This window comes from Tachysurus fulvidraco, chromosome 2 (assembly GCF_022655615.1).
Source record: "Tachysurus fulvidraco isolate hzauxx_2018 chromosome 2, HZAU_PFXX_2.0, whole genome shotgun sequence".
NCBI classification, from domain to species: Eukaryota; Metazoa; Chordata; class Actinopteri; order Siluriformes; family Bagridae; genus Tachysurus; species Tachysurus fulvidraco.
In genome coordinates, this window is record NC_062519.1 from 11,674,069 (window position 1) to 11,694,301 (window position 20,233).

Genomic DNA, 20,233 nt, shown 5'->3' on the forward strand with positions numbered 1-20,233 from the left:
TCAAGTAAAAGTCTTAAAGTATCTGATATATACTGTACTTAAGTATCAAAAGTCATTTTCTGATATTTAATGTACTTAAGTATTTGAAGTAAAAGTAAAAAGTAAAATTTCAGAGATTTTCGGTAGGCATAAGATCAGGGGTGGTTTTAGGATTCAGCTTTAGGGCTTTTAGCCCTCAGTGAGAATTTAAAACAAGAAAAGTTTTATATTATATATTATATGACTACATAGTAAGCCAAAAGTTATGGTATTATTAAATGGCAAAAGTGGACACCAAAATTTTATGCATGATGTAACAAGGCCAGTCTTGAATCAGATCAGTTCATGTATGTGTGCATTCTCTACAAACAGTGTGTCCAATGAATTGAGTCATTAATATAAAAATATTCAAAAGACAAAGACCAAATCAATAAATGTTATTTTTATTTAGTATTGATATTGCATTAATATTTTGTTTGTGCTATCAACTCTGGTAATAAGAATAGTGTCATTTCACTGCTTTTGGTTGCCGCCGTAGATAAATGCCTCCAGCTCTGACTGTGCGTGCACGCGCGCGTGCCTGTGCTTCTCCGTAGAGCGTGCGGACGTGCGTAATACAATCTAGGAGGAGTAATTCGCCAAACCTCCCTTATTGCAGTCGCACACATTTCTTCTGATTTTATTTCGTAGTAACGAGTAACGAAGATGCTTAGTGGAAATATAAAAGTATACGTTTTATCTAAATGTAGTGCAGTAAACGTGAAAGTTGACAAATTTAAATAGCGAAGTAAAGTACAGATACGTGACATTTTTACTAAAGTACAGTAACGAAGTATTTTTACTTCATTACAACACTGGTGAGAGCTTAGAGGAATTTTAGTAATTACCCATTCAAGTCTATGGGATGTTCGATCGTCGGCTACGGGAAAACCGAAAGTTCCGTAAAACGTCGCCCGGAGCAAGGTCCTAAAGTTGTGGCCGTTAATGTTAAGTTAACATTATGCCAAGTCGTCCCAAATAAAACAATGCATGGGAAACGGCTTTGGTGTGTTAGTTGCAGTGCACTATGCAACAAGCTATTGTAAACAAGATAACCTTAACTAGAGGAGTAATATTTTAATCGCTAATATAGCAGATTCATGGAAAACTACATCGGTAATCAGCATTTATGCCGCAACTAATTTATGAATGAGTCTGCATCAACTACATTAAAGAGAATCACTTTATTTAAAGTGAATAAAATACCGTACTTAATGGAGTTGAACATTAATTGAGCCGCAGCCACACACTTGACTCGTGTGTGCAGAGTAGGTGAGATGAACTGGGAAAGCAGGCAGTGGGTCAAACCACTGTGAGGAATGGGAGGGGGAACTCAACTGTTTATAAATGCATTTTTGCGTTTGTTTTTTTTTCTATTTACACAATTATTTAGGTATACATACATATATTTTTCACAATAGAGAGTGTGATATTTTTAAAATATTTTTTTAAATCCCCCAAATTACCAAAAATGACCAATAAATTACGTAACTAGTACGTCGCGTTTGAAGTTGTCGGTCCGCTTTGAAGTTCTCAGAGGAATAGTTCTCTGTGGAGAAGCAGATCCGCGAACTACAGGTGAAGCAGGCCGAGCTGGCGGAGCGGAAAGCCACGCTGGAAGCTCCCCGGTCGGTCGCTCACCTGTCTCAGCTAAACTCCCGGAATGTAATTACCACTCCCTCCACCTTTACCCCGTGTGTTTCTCTGTCCAGGCCCAACACACCCATGAAGTGGCCTGCCCAGGCGCTGTTCACTCCGGCGCCAGCGCACCGCGGGTCCTGGGTGCAGCAGCGGAGGACGTGTGCCAGTCCCCGGTCGAGGACCTCTACCCCCCCCCCCCCCCCCACCACCACCACCACCACCGGTCTTCAAGATCCCCACCCAGAACCGCTTCGCCCCCCTTCGCGAGACGGACCGCGACAACATGATCATCGGAGACTCCATTGTCCACCACGTCCGTGCTACTGTGGCTAAAGGTAAAGCTCGCACCCACTGCTTACCTGGTGCTCGTTTTCTTGATGTCTCTGCACAGGTACCTAGAGTCGTGAGCAGAAACACCAGAGCTGTGGTTCTTCATGTCGGCTCGAACGACACCAGCCTGAAGCAGTCGGAGATCCTGAAGAGGGACTTCAACAACCTGGTGGAGACGGTTCGCAGCACAGCGCCCACGATGAGGATCATCGTGTCTGGACCGCTTCCAACATACCAGCGAGGAATTGAAAGGTTCAGTAGTCTTTTTGCTTTAAATGAATGGTTACAGTCATGGTGTCACGCTCAGAAACTACTCTTTATTGATAATTGGAATGTTTTCTGGGAGCGTCCTAGGCTATTCCGTGCTGACGGCCTGCACCCCAGCAGAGTTGGAGCGGAGATCCTCTCAGGCCACATCTCCAGGGCGCTAAACACCTTCTGACTGGTAAACTACTCTTTAAATTTAAATTTAAATTTCAATAGCCCTCCTTCACCTCAGCACATTGACACAAAAAATGCACACATAGCTCACCCTATAGAAACTGTGTCTGTTCAGTGTGCAGTGAGCTCAAAAAGTAATTAGACCAGAAAAAAGCCAAAGAAACAAACAAAAACAGTTCTTAAGGTTTGGGCTTCTGAACATTAGATCACTTGCACCCAAAGCACTTTTTGTGAATGAAATCATCTCAGAAAATAGCCTTACTGCACTCTGCCTTACCAAAACCTGGATTAAACCAAATGAATACATCAGTCTAAATGAGTCTACACCATCAGGATATATCTATAAGCACGAGCCTCGTCAGACTGGTCGTGGAGGTGGTGTTGCCATTATCTTTAGTGATTTCCTTACTGTTACCCAGAGAACACAGCATAGATTCAATTTTTTTGAAGTGCTTGTCCTTAATGTTCCACTATCGCACATGCACTCGAAAAAATCCCTGATGTCTCTTGCTCTAGCGACCGTGTAGAAACCCCCAGGGCCCTACACAGTTTTTCTTAGAGAATTCACAGATTTTCTCTCAGGCCTATTGGTTAACTTTGACAAAGCATTAATTGTAGGAGACTTTAGCATTCATGTTGACGACACAAACAACGCTTTAGGACTCACATTTATGGACTTACGAAACTCACTTGGGCTTAAACAAAACATCACTAGAGCAACTCTTCGACGTAATCACACACTAGTTTTAATAATATCACACAGAATAGATGTCACTGATATAGATATCATTCCTCAAAGAGAAGACATCACAGACCATTACCTCATAATGTACACACTACCCGTAGAACAGACTAACTATGTCTCTCCACGTTATCGACTCAGTAGAACTATTATTCGGACCACTAAAGACAGATTCACAAACGACCTAGATGTAATGACTAACAGCATAGACACTATATTCACTAGCACATTAGACACTGTTGCCCCAGTCAGATTACAGAAGGTTAGAGATAAAACACTTGCACCGTGGTATAATAGTTATACTCATACCCTTAAGAGGGAGACCCGTAACCTCGAACGGAAATGGAGAAAAACTAAATTAGAGGTTTTTAGAATTGCGTATAAGGACAGTATGTCCAGCTACAGTCAGGCTCTAAAAGCTGCTAGGGCTGAGCACCTGAGCAAACTCATAGAAAATAACCAGAACAATCCCAGGTTTTTATTTAGCACAGTGGCTTTTTTTTTTAAACAAAAAACAGAAATCTGAACACACTATTCCATCACAGTTCAGTAGTGAGGATTTTATGAGATTCTTCACTGATAAAATCGAAAGTATCAGGAATAAAATAGGTGACGCTCAACATATGAGAGCAACCAGTGAGACAATCTCACCTAAGGCTTTACAGAGCTTTACAAGTACAGGACAGGAAGAGTTAGATAAACTTATTACTACAGCTAAATCAACAACATGTTCACTAGACCCCATCTCAACTGAAAGAAGTGTTACATAAAGCTGGTGAGCCTCTTCTTAATATCATTAACTCCTCGTTATCTTTAGGTTATGTCCCGAAGTCTTTCAAGTTGGCAGTTCTTAGGCCACTCATCAAAAAACCTAACTTAGATCCAAATGAACTATCAAATTACAGACCTATCTCACACCTTCCGTTTATGTCTAAAATACTTGAAAAGGTTGTGTCTGTTCAACTGAGCTCCTTCTTACAGGAGAGCAACATCCTTGAAGTGTTTCAGCCAGGTTTCAGGCCCCACCACAGCACAGAAACAGACCTTGTTAAAGTTACAAATGACTTGTTCTTAGCTTTGGACCAAGACTGTATGTCCTTATTAGTTCTACTTGACCTTAGTGCTGCATTCAACACTATAGACCACAACATTCTTCTAGATCGCTTACAAAATTACACAGCTATTCATGGACAGGCTTTACGTTGGTTTAGATCCTACCTGTCTGATCGATACCATTTTGTAGAATTAAATGGTGAATCCTCCAGTTTATTGCCAGTTAATTATGGGGTCCCTCAAGGATCAGTTCTATATATCAGTATCAATATATATATGAAGAGCTCTTTTCCAAAACGCGATAAACGGCAAAATAAAAATAAAAAATTAGTTTGTCATGTCATTTTGCTGTGTTGCGAACCTATATACTGCTCCATCAATGAAAACGCTATATTTCCTTGTTTAAAATGCACGTTTTTTATAACAGTTTTGATGGCCTGGATGAGCCATTTTTTTTTATATATATTTATTTTTTACTATTTATTTTATGTTACTATTTATTTTATTTGGAAGTCATATGTTGCATGTTTTCTTGTTGGTTTATGTCTCTTTTTATAAAAAAAAATAAAGGATGGATTTATAGCATTTTGGAAAAAAATAAAAAGAAACGTTGAATTTATATTCAACAAAATTGTTGTTTCATTTAACAATCACTGTTTAACATGTTCAGACTGAGCCAACAGACCATTTTAACAGGATAAATTGAATATAAACAAAATGTGTGGATTTAGGTAAAAAAAAAAGTCATTTTCATAAAAACTATTAAAATGGATTTATAGCGTTTTGGAAAAGAGCTCCTCATATATATAACACCCCTCCCCCCATCATTCATAGTAGTGATCTTCTTAGGTCTAAAAAAAATGTACCCGACCTGGGTATTTTTTTAAGAAAGACCCAACCCGAGACAAACCCGTAAAAATTAGACCCGAGTCCGACCCGACGGCATTTTTTTAAAACCCGACTGGGCCCGAATGTAGCATAACTCTACACTAAAGTAGCTACACTCTAAACTCAGATTTTGAGTTCATGAAACATTTTAAGTGGTCATTACTTATTCCTTGTCATTTTTTAATAAATAGTTGTCACTACTAATTCAAATTAGTTGTTTGCACTATTCAGATTAAATACTGAGTGCAATGATCATGTTAAGCAGAGACAACTTGGTATGTTATGTTTCTGTAAGGGAGGGGCGGGGCAGGGAAGGGGTGAGGCGGGGCAGGGAAGGGGTGAGGCGGGCTGAAACAGGACGTGACAATGCACTGTCTGGTCCTCGGTGCGCAAACCCTGGATTTTTGAAAGCAGTTTGAAACGGTGACTGTAAATAGTATAATATATAGAAATCTTTCTGACAATAAATGATTACCCTAAAACCGATGTTAGTTAAATGTTAATAAGTTAACTTAGTTTAAATGTGACGATTGATGCTAGTTTTTTCCCCATTTTCTGTCTGTTCACAGTAACATGAGCTATTTCTGTCAGGTCACATTTAATAACGTTAGCCAATGTTCCCAGTTGCAACGTTTGTATTTCGCTGGCATAAAACGTCTTTCTTAAAGTTTCTTTTGAAACTTTTATTTTTTGTTCGTTTGCAGTAGCAACTTAAACTGTTTAAAAAATGTAGTCATTAGCAGATATTCATTAACGTTTTATAGCAGGGGTGTCAAACTTTGGTCCTCTGACTCTAATTATATTTGGCCCGCGAGTTCATATCAGATGTGCATTACAGCTGGCTAGCCGCATGCTCCGCTAATACTACCAATCCCAGAATGCCTTGCCACTGTATTGACGCATAGTCACGAACAGCAAGCGCCCCTCATTCTCTGTTGACAGTGGTTAACAACCATGCTACAGTCACATCGGGCAAGTTAATTCCACCCTCCACAAAAATGGTTAAACGAAAGATGGACAATAGGAGCTTTCAAGACAGGTGGGAGGCCGATTGTCTGTTCACAAATATATAGGACAGACCTGTTTGTCTTGTGTGCTAACGGAGCTAACGTGTCTGTAACGAAAGAATAGAACATAAGACACTATGTAACGAAGCATTATGAGAAGTATAAGGACCTGGACGTAACGCAGAAGCTCCAGAAGGCGGAGGAGATTAAAAAAAGTCTAGTTTCCCGGCAGACTACAGTATGTTCATGAAAGCAAAATCTGTTTAAAAAAAAAAAAAAAAAAAAAAAAAAAGAGTGAAGCTGCTGTAAAGGCGAGTTTTATTGTGGCAGCAGAGATTGCAATATCTGCCTGGCCCATTAATGAGGGAGAGTTTGTCAAAATGTTTATGGTCAAAGTTTGCGAAATGAACACCACTGTCTTTTATTTCGAATTTAATTTCTTATGTGTTTGTAATATGAAGCTCTGGTTGTTCCAAATCCTGTGTTTCCATATGAAAAAGTTTGAACATTACAAATCAGTTGCAGTTAATTTTTCAATAAATATTCAGTTTGGCCCGTGACTTTATCTCAGTTTTATATTTTGGCCCACTGTGAATTTGAGTTTGACACCCCTGTTTTACAGTGAAAGTGATTTGCTAATCTAAACGTTTTCTTATGCTCTGTTTTCACAGGTTCTTTTGAAGATGCAGTGGAAGTTTTGAGAATTTATATGTGACAAACGAGGTTACCTATTAAAACATTATAGCTAATTACCATCAGGGCTAAGCTAGCTTCAGAAGCCATGCCTGTTTTTTGTTCTCAAGATGCACAGTGTGAATCTTTGAACAGATTCTTGTTCTGATTGTCCAGTCAGTGGAGTAAGTGCTCTTAACATTTACCAGTGTTCTGCGCTTATAGTGTACTGTATGTTAAAACTGCATGTTGTTGCTCTATTGATATTATCAACTCAAAAGTTGTCACCAGTGCATGCAGGAGTGTGTGCTTGTGCTCTTTTCCCTTTATATTTATCCAGCTTAATGCTTTATGGTTGAATACTGTATTTTCCTCTAAACACTGTATTGTTAACATTGTAAACTTGAGTATATTGCAGTGTTATCTGTTTTTTGTCAACAATAAAAAAATGAAATTGTTTTATTGTTTAATTTCTTGTTAAATTAATATATAAAATCTAATTTAAGTAGTATAATTTAAATTATACGACATTAATAGTTATTTTATAAAACATATGCTAAAAAAAACATTAGTAATGTAAACTAATGAATTTCAGTAAATTTCAGGAGACAGAGGAGTGAATACAAACACATCACCATCAACAAGACACCTGTGGAACGGGTGAGCAGCATTAAGTTTCTTGGCATCAACATCAGCGAGGATCTCACCTGGGCCATACACACTGATGCAGTACTGAAGAAGGCACATCAATGCTTCTTCCTGAGATGGATGAGGAAGTTTGTAATGAGCCCCAGCATCCTCAGAACATTCTCCACCTGCACTATAGAGAGCATCCTGATGGACTGCATCACTGCCTGGTTTGGAAACAGCAAAGCTCTGAAAAGGGTCATGCGAACTGCCAGCCACATTGTTGGAGGTGAGCTTCCCTCCTTCCAGGATATCTACACAAGGCGGTGTATAAGAAAGGCCCGGAGGATCATCAGTGACTCCAGCCACCCGTCCCGCAGACTGCTCTCTCTGCTCCCCTCAGGAAGACGTCTCCGCAGCAACTGAGGGATAGCTTTTTCCCCTCAGGCTATCAGACTAATTAACAGTCACAACTAATATACCCTACAACATACTTTCACAATATGGTATGCCACACACTGCACCTTAACTTCAGACTATCCACACTGGACTATACATTCACACTGCACTAGACACACTGGACTATACATACACACTGCATTTAATGCCATAATCCATCTGTTACCACTAGATCCCATCTGATGCACATCCATGACACTTCTGTACCTGTACAATCTGTTTAGCACCTTATAGTATTTTATATATAATATATTTACATATACAATCTGTACCTGTACAATCTGTTTTGCACCTCATAGTATTTTATATCTAATATATTTACATACACATAAGTACATATTGCATATAATGTGTAGTGCTACTGTAAGGATGCCCAATAGTGACATGTATGAGCATATTGCACATGTTCATTTGCTGATTCCACTATCTATTTGTAAATTGTACATATGGTACACACATTGTACCGGCTATATATATGAGCAAATTGCACATTTTCACGTCAACTCATTATCTATATCTTTATATGTATATCTGTACAACACTGTATATCGTTCGAACCCCCCCCCTCCCCCTCCCCCTCCCGCCTATGGGCTTGCTGTTGAGAGATTTATTTAGTAAGAGGGCAAAGGCTTTGAATCTTGACTTATTTGTTGATCAGTTTGCCAAAAATGGCAAAAATATTGGTGTAACTTTTAACTTACTTTAGGGGAGAGTGGGGCGCAACATAGTAACAGACTTCATTTGATAGTTTCCCTAAAAACTCCCTTATATAGTGGTTGCAATACCAACATTAAAAAAAATTAAAGATATCAAAGGAAGATAATTTTACCATAGCAAGTAAGATTTCACAAAGATTTTTAGCTCTGTGTTTACTGAGAATAAAAAACATGGCAAATTTTCTATAATTTTAATCTATAATCTTTCAATTATAATGCTACATAGTCTCTAAATGGTTATATAGTCTGCAAAATTAAGTAGTGTGGTCCAATTCTCAGATTTGCATAGGCGGTATCCGTTTTGCGATTGGGTGATTTCTCTACACTTTCAGGGTTTTGCGAATTCTAAGTGTTCATATTTGATCATTACATTCAAGTAACATTACCTGGGAAGTGGTTTGAGCGCAATGAAGGAGAATTCGCTGCCTGCAGAAATCAGGAGAATCAAATAAAATGGATTGTCATGACATCGTAGTGTTGAATGATCAAGCACACTTTCATGTTTGTGTTGAAAGAAAAATTAGATCATTAAAAAAGAATCGGCGGTGGGTCATCAGGTAGTTTTACTGATGTCTTCAACATAGTAAAAGTAGATAAGGCTCATGGATATTGCAGTATTTAGTTTTATCCTGAAAATCCTGTCCGATTTGACACATCAAATAGATGGATAAATGGCTTTTCTCAGAAAAGAAACCATAGCACAATGGTTATTACCCTACAGAATATAAAGCAATAAAAACAAGCATAAAATCTCCTGGTTAAATGTTGAGTAATGTTGTGCTTAAAGTTTAAAAATGAATAACAAATGAGCAAAAACAAAGCTTCTGAGTGGCAGAAAGAAAAACGTGCTGCAGACACGAAAGATGCTTCCTATTGAAATACATTAGATCAAAAGTCGTGCTGAGTGACACGGAAAAAAGGGAAATTCGTGTCCACGAACACGAATCAAATAGAATACATTTACTGACCTATGTCACGAACTGCTGAGAGACTGGGTTGCCACACTGTCACACTGTTGCTGTCCTCTTTTTCAAGCTGGTACAACACCTTCTTTCATTTGTTGTTTGTTTAGGGGTTTCTCTCTTCAGCCCCCTTTTTAAGAGAAATGCATCGTCAGCTGGGTTAAGGTATACCGATTTACGTAACCATTCTTAAAACCTCCACTCATTTCGCTGATGAAGTCCTTTGTTGAGCTAGCGTTGTGTCACGACTATGTTCCTCACAATTACAGTGTTTGCATTTCAAAATGTTTCAGTAGACTTCAGAATCCGTGCTGCAGCTACAACACGTTACACCATCAATAAAGATTAGTGAACCTGTTCCAACAGTACCTATGCAAACCCAAGCCATGATACTGTGCTTGAACAATGAGCTCGTTTTATATCACAAACAGATCTTTTTTCTTTCCATCATGTTGGTATTGTCTCTTGATTCCAAAACTTTTTTGGCTCATTTCTGTATTTCTTTGCAGATTCTGATTCTTATTGCTAGTTTCTCAAGTTTTCCATCTTGTGGTATATGGGCTCCATATTTCTGCTCCAAAAGTCTTCTTTAAAACAGTGGATTGTGGTAACTGATCACTGGTGATGTAACTGATTGTTTTTCAGATTTCCCCCCATTTTCTTATCAACTGTACACAATTGGTACGTGTTCTTGTCTCTCTATTGCCATGCACACATTTATAAGACACCATTATCCAGGGCAAATTTAATTTATCAAACTGAGCAATTGGAGGAGCTCTACTCACAGGCCCAACAGTGGTAGCTTGGTGGTGCTGGGATTTGAACTCCTAACCTTCCAATCAGTAATCCACCAAGCCAGCACTCCCACATCTTAAGTAACAATATTAGGGATATAAAGGTCAACTAAAAAGTGACAGAATACTATTAAAAATTTATGGAAATATAAATTCAACATGGAAATGGGCAAGGTAAATAATAGTAGCAAAAACCGCAACAAATACCTAGAGGACCTCAGTTTTGAATCCGTTAGGTTAATACATGTTTACAAACCCTGCTTAAACCTAATGAGCCCCAAGCCAGTACCTGAGGTGGATGTTTGCTACTAAAGAGCTCCTTTTTTTGCCATGTGTCTGTGATTGAGCCAAAACTAAGGTCCACTCAATTTAAAGAGCTAAAAGATGCACTTAAGTGTAGTGATTAACTATAATCTGAAGCCTAAGGTTACATACATATGCTTTCTTAATTGATAGCTCAACAACAAAATGCAACATGCTTTAAAAAAAGGTTTTAAGCATTTTAAATACAATATTAGTCCAGAATTAACACCAGGAATAAAGGCAAAAGACTAGATACTATTTTCCTTTTTATAGAAACGCAAATCTGATTTACATTTATGGCATGTGGCAGACACCCGTATACAGAGACTGTATATTTATCCAATTTATATAACTTCGCAGTTGAGGGTTAAGGGCTTTGCTCAAGCACCCAGCATTGGCAGCTTCACCTAAAACATGACAAATAAACCAGCATCATGGCTTTATTTGAAATGAACTGTTCATTAAGGACTTTACAAAATCAAGTCTCAATTAGAAAAAGACAGTGCATCAAAACCCATAATGGCCTCTATGAACACACAGGATATCAGTCGTTTTAATATTCCTTCAGCTCATAGAGCCCAAAACACTGTATGCAGATATTTAACCAAAGCTATTAGATTTTAATTCACTCAAAAAAGATTCAATAGTTGTAGGTTTGTGTGGGTAACTGTACATGTCTTCTAGTGAAACTCATGCCAATCACAAAGACAAATGTGTGGAAGAAAACAAACCCTGAAAACTGTATAAAGGATAAGGGTTCAAAAGGCCCACCAAGAAAGGAAACAAAAAACGCTGTACATAGAAAACTACCACATAAACGTCTTTAATGCCCAAGTGATGTACGGGCATAAACATACACAAAGCTTGCAGGAATTGAATATTAATAATTTGCCAAAATTATTAAAAAGAGAAAGCCTGAAAAATTTAAGCTCCAGGGATCACCGGCGAGTCGGCATAAGAAGTTGTGTAGCTTGCACTGACTCCGGGAAAAGATTGTGGTATGTTGGCAGAGGGACGTATGCTGCTTTGATCATTTTACCTGTGGGGGGGAAACCCGACATGAATTAAAAGTTATAGGGCCATCTTAAATGCAGATGATCTTTCAGTGCAATGCTGAATTACACTGAATCACAGTAAAATCAATGATGCATGCTTAAGGTAAGTGTTAAGTGAATTTAGAACTGAATTTGACATGGCACTTGCCTCCAAACCAGCGTCCATGTAATGCACTGACAGCAGCCATTGCAGCGGGGATGCTTGGGCACTTCACGTATACATTTCCCTGTATAATAATACATTAAAAAAGGGAATTAGGACAAACCTTGACCTTTTTCTGATTTCCTAATATTCACATATTTAACCCCCAACAACCGAAAACCATGTTTTAAACAATATCCTCCTAGATATGTCAAACTGAGTAAACAGCTCAAATAGCCATTATAGCTTGAAACACTGAAATAGCTTGAGATACTAAAACATTTTATCAAACCATATTTAAAATATGCATTCATTACATCAACTGATATTACTGATCAACACCATATGCATACAGCATTAAAAAAAATACTGAAATACACATACAAAAATGAACAGTTCTGTGCTCTCTGTAAATTAAAAATGTATTCGCTAATCCACCAAGTGGAAGTTTTAAATTGCTACCCATTTTGGTTGCTTAGATGCCGGACTCACTAGGCTAAAATCTTGGCAACATTAAAGAACACTAATTAACTGCATTAAAATAGCTCAAAACAAATATTTGAATGCATAAAGTCCCCTGGAGAATTCATTCTCTTTCATTCATTCTAATTCAAAAATTTCGTTTGAGTCCTTGACAAAAAAGATAGCAAATATCTGGTGTTCTTTCCACTTTCATTTTCATGTAACTTGCAACCATAGTTTAAACAGAATTTCTCCATGAGCAATTCAGCAAAGTACAGCCTGGTAGGTTAAATGTACAATTAAATGGACAATAATCTTACATATGAACCTAACCCTTAGAGACACTACTACACTACACCGGCTTTGTAATACTATTGTTTTAAAGATTGTTATTATAAGATCATTTACCTCAGTAGATTTCTTGTCCACATATATATGAATCACTCCTCCATGTTTGTTACATTCTTCAATTACATCATCTTGGATTTCAATATCCCATCCAAGTTCGTTTTCCCTATCAAAAGAACAACATGAATATACCAAATTAGTTTAAAAAAAGAAAAAAAAAATACAATATATAGACATGATAACCTTTAAATGTTTCCTGTGACACTTACGAATTTGGATCAAACATGTTGGACAGCTGGAAGCAGTGGGTGGCAATCGGCTGAGACGGTAGATTGAGAGGTTGATTTGTGGGAACGTTGATATTAAAACTCAATCCAGGATTCATTGCCGCTAGAAGACCAAGAAACAATGTAAAAAAACCTTAAAATTAAACCATTAAGATCAACAGTTAATTGATTAATAAATACCTGTAGCTGCTGCCATTGCCACCATTGAGTTGCTCATCTGAAGAGCCTGCTGAGCAGCTGGGGGGATCTGCAGTCCAGTCCCTTAAAAGATATATATAAAAAATTTAAATATATATAACCTTTGGAGATACCCTCCAAATAGTTTGCTTTATTTTACCTTCAGCCAGCCTGGCCATTAGCTGCAGCCTCCCAGTGGTGCCCAGGTCAATGCCAGTCCTTTCAAGTTCATCATTATCCAGGAAAGAGCTGGCTGTAGATGCATCGGTGCGCTCAGTTACATGACCCACTTTCATTGGCCTGCCAGCCAGTTCAAAGCCATTTAGCTGTTCCAAGGCTTTCTTAGCACACTCAGCATCAGCAAACTTATATTATAAAATAAAAAAAGGGACAATTATTTTCAGATTTTTGATTACTTTTAATTTTTAGGCTGATATACTGGAAATAAAAAAACGTCTAGTATTTACGCACAGTGATAAAGCCATATCCCTTGGATCTCCCCGTTTCACTATCCATCATAAGCTGAATACTATCAATCTGTTAGGAATACAATGCAAAGGAAAACTGGTTAAATTCAGATTTTTAATGACAAACTGAAGAGCAAAATAGGCAGACAAAGGAGCTTTCACCCTTCCAAAGGGTTCAAAGATCCCCCTGAGCATGTCTTCTGTGATGTTGAAATGTAGCGAGCCAACATACAGCCTCATAGGCCCAGCACTGCCTTTTTGCAAGTTGTTGGCCATTGCAGCAGCTCTGTTCTTTTCAGCCTAAAAATAAGAATGAACATATCTAAATGAGTATAACCCAAAACATCACAGATGTCATTATCTGCTGGAGAACAAATTTTTATTTTTTTTTTTTACCTGTGAAGCCTGAACAATGATTGGTACTCCAAGCAGCCTTTGCCCAGACAGACCTATTGCTAGAGGTACAGAGGTGGCTTCCACAAATTCAATGTAGGCAATTCCCTTGGACCTTCTGGAGTTTCTGTCAGAGATCATCCTCACATCCCTCACCTGTTAAATTAAGATGGTGTGAAAACAGTAGAAAAAATATCTCGACTTACAAGATTACCAAAATAGTGCTGAGCTACGGACTTTCCCCACAGCAGAAAAGAATTCTTCTAGGTCCCGGGGCCGAATTCTGGCAGCCAGTTGCATGCAAAAGACTGTGCGGGCATCCCTCTCCTCTGGTGTGAGATTATCTATAGGTTGTCTGTAATAAGAGAAAAATCCTTGTAGCAAAATGTCATTGAGTCATTTAAATTTTGTTAACATTACTGTAGTTTCTCCTAATTAAAGCTTACCTGATAGGACTTTTTTCTCGTTTGAATGGGCTGCGGCTCCTAGACTTTTTCCGGCTACACGAAAAGACTCTGCTGTTAGTATTTTTATGAAAGGTTTGTACTTGTTGACTCATACACTGAACAGGTAACTACCCACACACAACAAAAATAGTATCATAAAAACCTTAGTTTGATGACAGGCAGTGGGCCAGTCTTCCCCCTGGAACCACCATTAAATTTCAGGCCAGAACTGTGATTTAAAAACAAGGTTTATCTCAGCAGTGACTACTATCACTCTACTCCCAATGGTTATGATGAAACACTTTAATTGGTGACATCATGCAAAGTTTGTCCATTTAACCATTTCTCTGACAAGTGGGCATAATAACATATCTGCACACAGGTATGGAGAAGCAGGGCTTTGTGAGACTGCATTCACAAGGTATTTATGGACAAAAAAACTTCAAAGAAAACCAGAGAGAGGAATATTTAAAATCATTTTAATGTGGTTATACACAACAGACAAATGTATGGAGTAACTGAAAGAAGGTATACATACAAGGCTGTTCTGAAGCGACCTGCACGCTCCCTGCTCCTGGAACGGCTGCGTTTCCTCTCTCTGCTACGACTGCGTCTCCTGTCGCGGCTTCGGCTTCTCTTTCGTTCACGACTCCTGTCCCGGCTCTTGCTTCTTTTGCGGTCCCGGCTCTTACTTCTCTTTCTCTCCCTGCTCCTACTACGACTTCTGCTCTTCTTTTTCCTTCCATTTTAAAAGTTTATACTTGTCAATTTGAACATTGTTAACCCAATGTAATCTGCTGGCTCATGACTGCAATGTTATAGAAACACTTACAGTGATTTTCAATTTAATCCATTCAGGTCTCTAAAAGAATATATAAATTCTAATTCAGCACAATCACAATAATTATTTGTTTTAAATATACCAAATTAAGACAGACTTACTTCTTGCTCCGTTCTTCATGGCCATTGGAACTTATGGACTTCGTCTCATCCTAAGCAGGGTCGATAGAAGAACATCATGAGGAGGACGGCGTAACATTGCAAGTCGTAAGGATAAGGGGGTGGGAACAAAAGAGAATATAATATAATCATTAAATATGTGTACTTTAAAAGATTTATGTGTAGGAGTGTGTAGAGTGACAGAATAGGGTCATTAGAACCACAAGGCTGCCGTTTTCTTCCTTCCTTACTAAATGGTTACAATTCGTATGTGGTACAGTCAACAGGTCAAGAGCTATTTCTATGCTGTGAATGTAAAAACTGCATATTTAATGATTTCATTCTTTTAGCAGCTTGAAAGTTTCTGTACCAAGACTATCTGTGCCTATAAAGTGGCAATGCTAGCAGCCAGCCACTAAGTGAGTTCCTGTGGTGGATGCCATTCCAGTGATCTTCACCCCATTTGCCTTCGTGGATTGTAAGAGTTCGATGCCACCTCTGTCACACATCTCGCCCTGAAGCAAACAGGGATTCACAGGGCTTAGTAATATCGAATCCGAAAGAACATCTAAAGCTGAGATGTTCTTTAATCAACCTAATAATGTGCATGAGTGTCTTAAAACAAAGTGGCCATTTGCATTCAGCAGAAAGGTCTCTTTCAACTGAAAGATTTTTGCATTATGCAGAGAGCCATTATATCCTTTTTTGGAAAACCAATGAAATAACCACACTGTTATATAAAAGTCAACTGCATGCATAAATGCTAATTACAATAAATTTCCCTTTAACATATTAACATTAATCTCTGTTTATATCCAATCCCATGAAAAACATGAGAATTACAAGGAAAAACTTGTACGTCAAATCCATAATTGTAACAGTCAAAATTAAATTTTAGACATGCAACTTAAATTATCCTTCAATTCCGAATTCAGTTTTTACTGAATACCAAATATAAGGGTAGTCGCTAAAATTACCATGCATAGAAAAGCGTGAATAGTGTCCAAAGACTTCACACCAGCACTTAAGTTCATGTGTATCCTCTGCATTTATTTTGTCGGCACCAAAATCAATAAGCCTAAATATTTTCAACCATGGGTACCACAGTACATCAATATATGGGGCAATTACTACCTTCATTTTTTTGACAGTTCACACTGGAATTCATGGGAGTAGAGGTGAGATATAGGCATGTCTACAAAAAGAGATAGATGGGCATTTATTCATTGAAACCACTATCATATAAACAAACATGGCAATTATCTGTAAATCAGCTACCGAAAACAAGGCGTAGATTGGACTGAAGTTTCAATTAAATGTAATAGTTTATCACGCTAAACTAAATACCCACCTTTTTATAAGGTGCCTCAAGCATGGCCTCGATGTCAAAGTCGTCGGCCATGATGGTGGAGATCTGCGGACACAAAAACAGCAACATTACACGTGAAAATAACGTTCTCTTCCGAAACATATTTTACAACCTACAGTCACTTAGTTATGACCAAACGTGGGTTAAAAATACAACTTGACAATTTCGCTCTGCGAGAAACTCTTATCAGCATTTTATACGGCAGTTCACTTCTCTGACAACCATCTAGCAAGCGGCTAAACCACAAAGGCGTATCAGCCAAAACTTCATGTTACTCTAGCTTTAACTAAAAAAAAAAAAAAAAAAAAACCCCACAAAAACAGTTGTGTTGAATATTTTCCATGATAATCGAGTCAGATACTCAGACAACAGTTAGTAAACACGGCTAGGACAGAAAAAAAAAGGCCCCAATCGGCCTTTAGTATATAATGTGTTGTTAGCAACTGGCTAACAACTAGCCAGATTACCGAACAAAACAACGCAAATGTAACGCTTTATCGACATGATTTGAGATTTTAACTGCTGCAGATGTTCATGAACGATGTATTGGCTATTGGTAAATAATTAGCTAGCTAACTTTTAACGTTACGTCTTCTTTTCCGCCTTACCGTGTTTTTGCGGCCTAACGGAATCCTCGTTTAAAACGACGGCGCTCTTCAGTATCGTATTGTTACAGCCGGGAATTATCCAAAGCCGCAAAAAGTACTCAAAGGATGTACTTCGATACACGTTATTGTTTTTGAATAAATTTATAATCTGTATACTAGATTAACGTGCTCTGCGTCAGCCTTCTCAGTAGGTTGTGGCGGCAAACTATTATGGCGCACGAGCGGTCCTGGTTGCATAAGATACACTTCCAAATTTGTCCACAAGAGGGACTCACGTGCACTGCGTCCCGGACCTTGAGGTTAAGTATGAAAAGTAATACATCTAATCCTGCCCACAATTTTGAAAACTATTTTGATTGGATGTTGATGAACTAAAGGCTGAAAATAAATGAAATGCGTATATATATATATATATATATATATATATATATATATATATATATATATATATATATATATATATATATATATATACACACACATACACACACACACACACACACACACACACACTGTGCTCTTTATCAGAATCAGAATCAGGTTTATTGACACACACAAGGAATTTGGTTCCAGCTGTTATGAATAAGTCTGAATTAATTAACGATACCGAATTATTTACTTTAATTTTTTGCAAAAAGACTATGAAAAGGATTAAAAGGCATTACAAACGAGGAACAAACTCAGTAATGATGTCAGATTGACACTAGATATGGTGGACTACAATGAATATATATTAGATGATAGTATTATTTATTTAAGGCATTTGTAAAAGAATTTTCAGAGGGCTAAGAATGACTATGAATAAATCAGTTCTGTTTGATTTGCAGGAATTTTATTTGACTAATTTGTGCAATAGTCCAATCAAAAACCAGGTAATGTATCTACGAGTAATTATTTGTAAACATGAATATTGGCAAATGGGTAGGGGCGGGGGATAGCCACCATACATAGACAGTCCCTGAAGTGCCACCAGTTGTCCACTAGAGGGTATTCCAGTTTCAGGTCACAAGTATTTGTGCTTACACTACCCTGTCCGATCTTATGTGCAGTAATCTACCGGCCGCCAAAATTAAATAAATATTTTTTAATTGAGTTCTCAGAGATTCTGACAGAGTGTCTAGCAAAGTTTGACAACATTCTAATCTGTGGTGACTTTAACATTCATGTTTGCTGCCCCTCTGATAAACCTGCTAATGAATTTAAGGCACTTTTAGACTCATTAGATCTGGCTCAGTCCATTTCCTGTCCCACCCATAGGTTATGTCACACTCTTGACCTTATTATCTCTCGTGGGGTGATTGTGTCAACCTGTGAGGTCATGGATTTTCCCATCTCTGTCCATTCTCTCATACGGTTTGACATTTGTGCTGTTCCACCTGCACCAACATCTACTGCCCCCCATCACCGTCACATTATTACCTCATCTACAGTCGATGACCTCTACTGCTGAATTGGGATCGCCTCTTTGCCCGGACCGTTTCCTCGCCTCCTTCCATCCCACCTGCTCCCGGATTATGGACTCTGTGGCGCCCTACAAGGTTAAGTCGACCAATGGTGCATTGGATCCCTGGCTCAATGATACAACTCGGGCCCTCAGGCGCCGATGTAGACAGGCTGAGCGAAAATGGAAGAAGGATAGGTTGCAGGTGTCTCTGGAGATGTTTAGAGACAGTCTTGCCACCTATCAGAGTGCACTGAAGGAAGCTAAAAGACAGTACCTTTCTGCTCTCATCAATAACAATTGCCACCGCCCTGGAATTTTATTCAGCACTATCAATTCTGTTATAAATCCGGTGTCTGTCGCATTGAATGACGTATCTGTAAACATATGCAATGCATTCAAGCAACATTTTTTGGACAAGGTTTTGTTAGGCTGAAACTAAAGGCTGAAAATAAATGATGGCGCATTGTGTGCTAGAGAACTTTGATGCAGTTACTCTGGCGGACCTGAAAAAAGCTGTCCACGAGTTGAAGCCTACCACCTGCCCCCTAGACGCTGTTCCTGCCAGGATTTTGAAGGAGACGGTTGACATCATAGGTCCCATCCTTGTCCCCTTCATAAACAGCTGTTTTAGGGAGGGTACTGTTCCCGCTGCTCTCAAACACGCTATTGTGAGACCACTGCTCAAGAAACCCAACCTTGATCCCTCCATATTCTCCAACTTCCGTCCTATATCTAACCTGTCATTTCTGTCTAAAAGCTGCAGTCTCACCTTCAACTGCACGGCATTGGTGATACATTTCAGTCCGGTTTCAGGTCAAGACATAGAACTGAATCAGCGCTATTGAGCGTCCATAATGACATTCTTAGAGCCCTGGATAGGAAAAGCTCTGTGGTTTTGGTATTACTGGACCTAACCGCTGCATTTGACACCGTGGATCATGCCATCCTCATCTCTCGTCTCCAATATGTTGTTGGTCTGCAGGGTGCGGTGCTAAATTGGTTTTCATCATACCTCACTAACAAAACCTTTTCAGTAATGCTTAATGACTATTCTTCCTCGGTTGCTCCTCTATCATCTGGTGTGCCTCAAGGATCTATTCTTGGTCCTACTCTGTTCTCACTCTACATGCTGCCACTTGGTCAACTCATCTCCAATCACAATGTTCAATTTCATTTCTATGCTGACGACCTTCAGATCTATCTTCCTGTGATTCTGAGTAATCGTTCTGCATTGGACCCGCTCCATAATTGCCTTCAGGATATCAAACAGTGGCTTTCCCAGAACTTCCTTCATCTGAATGAAGAAAAGACTGAGTACATCCTGTTTAGCCCAGATTCATCCAGCAGTTCTCTTAGTTTTGGTTCTCTAACACCTCAGTTTGCTCCAACTGTGCATAACCTGGGTGTTATTTTTGACAAGAGTATGCACTTCGATAAGCAAAT

The 20,233-nt window shown here is 38.6% G+C and overlaps 1 protein-coding gene and 1 long non-coding RNA gene across 10 annotated transcripts; one reads left to right on the forward strand and one right to left on the reverse strand.

Moving 5' to 3' along the window:
* The first annotated feature begins 2,372 nt into the window (after positions 1 to 2,372).
* LOC125140737 lies at positions 2,373 to 7,250 on the forward strand. The gene is made up of 2 exons (XR_007139961.1): positions 2,373 to 2,434; positions 6,792 to 7,250. It is a non-coding gene; the product is annotated as an uncharacterized LOC125140737 (long non-coding RNA).
* Positions 7,251 to 11,080: 3,830 nt separating this feature from the next.
* rbm39a (RNA binding motif protein 39a) lies at positions 11,081 to 17,612 on the reverse strand. 9 transcript variants are annotated; one of them, XM_027147009.2, is made up of 19 exons: positions 17,347 to 17,607; positions 16,721 to 16,783; positions 16,504 to 16,564; positions 15,740 to 15,884; positions 15,373 to 15,422; positions 15,263 to 15,292; positions 14,969 to 15,169; positions 14,594 to 14,659; positions 14,431 to 14,484; positions 14,222 to 14,339; positions 13,988 to 14,140; positions 13,754 to 13,891; positions 13,596 to 13,661; positions 13,285 to 13,489; positions 13,128 to 13,208; positions 12,930 to 13,050; positions 12,721 to 12,826; positions 11,857 to 11,935; positions 11,081 to 11,692 (listed from the first exon to the last, which is right to left on the reverse strand). In XM_027147009.2, the coding sequence occupies exons 10-19, from the start codon at positions 14,282 to 14,284 to the stop codon at positions 11,592 to 11,594; spliced, it is 1,113 nt and encodes a 370-aa protein (XP_027002810.1). In that variant the 5' UTR covers positions 14,285 to 14,339; positions 14,431 to 14,484; positions 14,594 to 14,659; positions 14,969 to 15,169; positions 15,263 to 15,292; positions 15,373 to 15,422; positions 15,740 to 15,884; positions 16,504 to 16,564; positions 16,721 to 16,783; positions 17,347 to 17,607; the 3' UTR covers positions 11,081 to 11,591. The 9 variants fall into 9 exon arrangements, with proteins under 9 accessions (XP_027002810.1, XP_027002813.1, XP_027002812.1 ...); XM_027147012.2 differs by lacking the exon at positions 15,740 to 15,884; XM_027147011.2 differs by lacking the exon at positions 15,263 to 15,292.
* Positions 17,613 to 20,233: the final 2,621 nt, after the last annotated feature.